The sequence below is a fragment of the Anneissia japonica genome, unplaced genomic scaffold (assembly GCF_011630105.1).
Source record: "Anneissia japonica isolate Jap-2015-1 unplaced genomic scaffold, ASM1163010v1 scaffold20265_len17656_cov114, whole genome shotgun sequence".
NCBI classification, from domain to species: domain Eukaryota; kingdom Metazoa; phylum Echinodermata; class Crinoidea; order Comatulida; family Comatulidae; genus Anneissia; species Anneissia japonica.
In genome coordinates this window covers 14,606-17,603 of record NW_022717852.1, presented here as the reverse complement: position 1 = coordinate 17,603, position 2,998 = coordinate 14,606, and the positions used below count along the sequence as shown (strand labels likewise).

At 30.8% G+C, this 2,998-nt stretch overlaps 1 protein-coding gene across 1 annotated transcript in view; it reads left to right on the top strand.

The window, feature by feature from the left end:
* Nucleotides 1-958: 958 nt before the first annotated feature.
* The window catches only part of LOC117110373 (SET domain-containing protein 9-like), a gene marked incomplete at its 5' end in the record, with an annotated part of 5,605 nt that continues 3,565 nt past the window's right edge, over nucleotides 959-2,998 (top strand). The window contains 4 exon segments of the mRNA XM_033253070.1: nucleotides 959-1,107; nucleotides 1,714-1,837; nucleotides 1,944-2,059; nucleotides 2,867-2,993. Coding sequence (XP_033108961.1) covers nucleotides 959-1,107; nucleotides 1,714-1,837; nucleotides 1,944-2,059; nucleotides 2,867-2,993 — 516 coding nt within the window.

Here is a 2,998-nt window from a genome sequence, read left to right as displayed (position 1 = left end):
TTTATATACTTTTTTTTATATATAAATATATATATATTTTTTTTATATGTAAAAGTTTGGTGATGTTAGGCCTATGTACCTGGTGTGATATCTGGTACCTGTGCATGCCATGCATTTGTTACATGTTGGACCTTGTATTCTATTTTTGATTAAAGTGTCCTACAGTACATACAATTACTTTTCAATTTTTTTCTATTGAATTGCATTTCCAAGGTCAAGTTGAGTGAACTTCCAGGCATTTGAAGTTAAAACTCTTTCAGTCTATTAAAGGTTTATTTTGACAAAAACTTGTGACATGATGACATCACATCATGACCATATATAGGCACATCATGACCATATATAGGCACATCATGACCATATATAGGCACATCATGACAATATATTGGCATACAACAGTTTATTGTTAATGAAAATTTGATAATCTGGATATTCATTATAAAACACTCAAAATGCAACAAAAGTTGAAAACTTCTTGAGGGTACATATAACAAGATGCCTGCCATACAGAAAACAGACAGAAAACAAGCAAAATACAGTACAATCAAAAATTTAAAAAAGCCTACAATAAATTTAAGGAAATAACAAATTAAAGAAGCAGTATTTATAATTACATAAAAATATTTTAGATTATACTTTAATATTGTCAAATATATATTTCAATTACGTATTACACAGCAAAATGATTATCAATAAATGGTAAACAACCATATGTACAATTCATTAAAATTGATATGAATTAAGTTCAAATATTGTTTTTCTTAGCAAATTTTATATAATTACCAAAAAAAAAAAAAACAAACAAACAATTAAAAATCAATTCATTAGGCCAAGATATGAAAGCTCAAATGAAAAGTGAATGGTTTCATCAAAAAGTATTTATAAATGCCAATAAATCCAATATTCAAGGCACTATACAAATACAGTATATTAACATTGTTTTTTTTTTTTTTTCAGGTGATAACTCTGAAGATGTTTACAAGTTAATGTATAAACACTTTGGATTTGTTGTTTGTCATGGACCTAGTAAAGTGGTGGAGAGTGGCACAGGTGTAATTGTTAGTAAAGGCTGTATTCCAGCTGGTAGCATTACATCAATTTATCCAGGTACTAAAGTGGAACTTCGTATTTCATGCTAGTGAAGGTGTATGTCATGTTGCTGTATCATTAGGCCTGGAAAAAATATTTTTGTGCCTCCAACCATGAACATCGAATGCCTCCAGGAATATTAAGTTTATTTATGCATTAAATTGTGATGTGTAAAAAAAAAAAAAGTTTTTTTATAGTGCCTCCGGGTTAAAGGTCAATGCCGCTGGTCGCACAGTTGTGCACTTTTTCCAGCCCTGTGTAGCATACCCGTATATCCCGAGGCCATGTATAGGAAAATTTGAATTTATTAAAGCTTTATAAAAAAAAATGCGAGAAAATTTGTAATATTAGTGTAATAAGAATAATATGAAATAGTTGTAAATGTAAGATGGTTCTTTGATGCAATCCAGTTACAAAAAATGTGCACAAAAGCATAGTACTACTGTATATACCTTTTATATAAAATATAATATATTAATTTCATTAAAAAGTACTTTACAGTAATTTGATATGAAATACTCTCCTTTTTCTTCTTTTTTTGTAGACACTATGAACATTAAGATGCTTTATGCTATTGCTTTGTGTTTCTGTGATATAGTAATTCATTTCATTTTGTTTTTTAAGGCACAATTTATCACCCATATGACCCGATTTTTCTTCAGTCCATCAACAATTCATTCATCTTCCGTTGCCTCGATGGACTTTACATTGATGGCAATGATAAAGGATTATCAAAGATTATATTCAGGTAAAATATAAAATACAATTGTATTTAAAATGATTATTTGTATCAATTTAGAAAGTGATGTAGAATGTACCACATCTTCAGTGTTAAATATTTTTCTTTTTATTAGATCATGCTCACAAAGAGACCGTGCTGGACCTTACTTGGTTAGCGATATGTCTTGGTTGACCTCCGACCTGTTAAATCCTCTGTCAGTTGGCCAGTATGTCAACAACCAGACAAGCAGTAAGTTACAGTACTTGTTTCAGAGCTTATTATTGCTTACGCTGTCATCATGTCAGTGTTCTTCCTAAGCTGGATTTGCCGTAATAAAATGCTCTTGATCCAAAATTTAGATTTGAAGGTTGTTTCAAATTATATACTCTAGCTTACCATAATTTCTAGTCGTCTGCTGCTGTAATGTGATACGGCAAGGTTGTTACGTTTATTTCTTCTGAAGCATGCTTTTTTATCTGTTTTCAAGCAGAGCTTTAAATCACTTTTTTTGTTTCTGTTTAATTTGTCTTCTGTACAGTTTGTTGTTCGGAAAGGCTAATTCAGATCCCAACGTTATTCTAACACCTGCTAACCACTGCTTGTCGGTGGTCTCAAATTGAAAGTGAACGGTGCGATAGTGTTGGTTCTTCTCCGTTAGTCCCTTTCTGTTATTTATTTTATCGTGGTTAGCTTAGATGACCTATTACAATAGATTTGCTTGTTTGTGTTTTCTGTTTAGTGCATGGAGACCATCTTTTATACGCTATATAAGTCTCCAACCATTACTATTACCATGCCTTTTTTTACCTCATCTCTAACAGTTTTTACCTATGTATGACATTTGACATGATTTTGAAAAAAATCTATTTGCGAGTTGATAAAGGTTTGTTGAATGATTTGACATGATTTTGAAAAAAATCTATTTGCGAGTTGATAAAGGTTTGTTGAATGATTTTTTTTTAAATCTATCTGCGAGTTAATAAAGGTTTGTTGAATGAAATTGAACTACTGTAATTATAGTTACCATTTATCTTTTAAAATAAAACTCTTTTATAGGATTTCCGGCCAATGTAGCTTATCAAGAAATTGATTTTCCTGCGGAGTTTCCATTCCATTTCCGAAAATATCTACCACATATATTTTACAATGCAAGTTTTGAAAGTGGGCAAAGCTCAAGCAGCAGGTAAC